This window comes from Nanorana parkeri, unplaced genomic scaffold (genome assembly GCF_000935625.1).
Source record: "Nanorana parkeri isolate BGI_ZX_2015 unplaced genomic scaffold, ASM93562v1 scaffold1743, whole genome shotgun sequence".
NCBI classification, from domain to species: Eukaryota; Metazoa; Chordata; class Amphibia; order Anura; family Dicroglossidae; genus Nanorana; species Nanorana parkeri.
In genome coordinates, this window is record NW_017308011.1 from 25,072 (window position 1) to 26,972 (window position 1,901).

The 1,901-nt window shown below is 38.5% G+C and overlaps 1 protein-coding gene across 1 annotated transcript in view; it reads left to right on the forward strand.

Annotated features, from left to right (window-relative positions):
* LOC108799499 (vomeronasal type-2 receptor 26-like) overlaps positions 1-1,901 on the forward strand; it is a 15,847-nt gene that overhangs the window by 12,476 nt on the left and 1,470 nt on the right. The window contains exon 3 of the mRNA XM_018571362.1: positions 585-708. Coding sequence (XP_018426864.1) covers positions 585-708 — 124 coding nt within the window. The remainder of the gene's footprint in view (positions 1-584; positions 709-1,901) is intronic.

A 1,901-nucleotide genomic window follows, 5' to 3' on the forward strand; every position in this document is an offset into this window, starting at 1 on the left:
CATGGTATGTGGACTATATCCTCAATTATGAATGAATGGGAAGTGATCTACATCACATCTACATCACTTCCTGTTCATTCATAGTTGTAGTTATAGTAAACATACCATGTCCTCATGTTATGAATGAACAGGAACACTCAGTATAGAGGCTTCCTGTTCATTGATAACTGGGGACACAGAAAAAGAGATTGAGGGTTCTGCGTGTCTCTGAGGACTCTGTGTCCTCAATCTCTTTTTCTATTTTAGTCTGTTTAGACCCCCCAATATTTCCCCCGAAGCCCCTAAAAGTAATGTAAAAAATAAAAATATTTAATAGAAAAATGAATTCATAAATAAAAATAAATATAAAATAATGTAAAAGTTTATAAAAAATAAATATAAATAAAATATTTGCAAAAAATTGAAAAAATTAAAATAAAAAACATTCGGTTTCGGCCTGACAATTTTTTTTATTACGGTTTCGTTTCGGTTTTTAAAATTTCCATTTTGATGCGCCTCTAGTATACAGTCAGAACCTTGTCACTACGAGTGAAAACAATACATTCCCTAAGTGGCGTTACTTTTTACTTCTTTGTGTGTATCAGAAGCCGGAATCTCGCTGCAGTGACAGATGTCCTCCCGGGCACAGAAAAGCTCCTACAGAACAGATCCATGTCTGCTGCTATGACTGTGTCCCGTGTTCTGAGGGAGAGATGTCCAATGTGACAGGTAGGAAAGACCAAAATGGAATAACAGGAAGCACAATAATTTACTTAACCCCTTCATGACTGTTATAGTCCACGTTTTAGGCCTGACAATTACTTAAAACCCCCCAAACATGATATATTTTCTGAAAGCAGAGACCCTATAGAATAAAATGTTGGCAGTTGCAAATTATTATGTTGCACAATATTAGCACAACTTCTTATCAAACCCCAAAGTTTTGGGCTTTGCCCCAAAACACAATAAAATACGCGTTATTGCAATGAAATATAAAAGACGAGGTTACAACGAGTAAATAGATACCTAACATGCCCGGGTTAAAAATTGTGCGCGTTCGTGAAACGGCGACAGACGTCAGTACCCCAAAAAGTCTATAGATGACGCTTTAAACGTCCCCCACAGGTCATCACTTTAGAGATACCCAAAAATACTGGCCCTAGAATTATTGCTCTGAATCCGGCTTGCGCGGCGATGCCCAACATGTGTAGCGCGTTCGTCGTTTTCATAAGTAGGCGCCCCCGAAGAGTGTTTACGTGGTGACGCTTGTGCTTCAAAAAAAATGATTTTTAAATGATTTTTAGATTTATTTTATTTAATGTTAATTATAAAAACTGTTTTTTTTTTAACTAACGACAGCTGAGTCGTCAGTCATGAAGAGGTTAGAGCGACCTCTACACTCAAAAATCGAATTCTACCAATGCCCCCCCCTATGTATGATGATGAATAATAACAGACATGTCAGGTGATTGTGAAATACTGACACTCGCAGAGCGTTCACTTCCTGCTTCCTGAAAGGGCAAAATGACTTCAGGTTGGCAAAGCGATGCACGCCGGGATCGCCTCGTCATCAGCAGAGCATTGCTGGGAAATCTCATCTGTAATCTCACGAGATCTCAGGGGAAAGGCATGTTCCTCCCCTGAGATGATGTGCGTGGTCACATGTCCTAGTCACATGTGCCAGAAATCCAGGAAGTAAAAGGAGAGCGAGTGATCTGCGCTTAGTAAACATGGCCCCTGTGAGAAGACTGGGGGAAGAAAAGCGAAATAAGGAATGCAAAGAATACAAAGCCGACAATGATCCATTTTAAAAGGGAAATATCAGGGGTCTGTTTAGATCCCTAATATTTCCCCCAAAGCCTCTAAAAGCAAAATAAAAATATTGAATAAAAATAAATAAATAACAATAAAATATAAAAAAA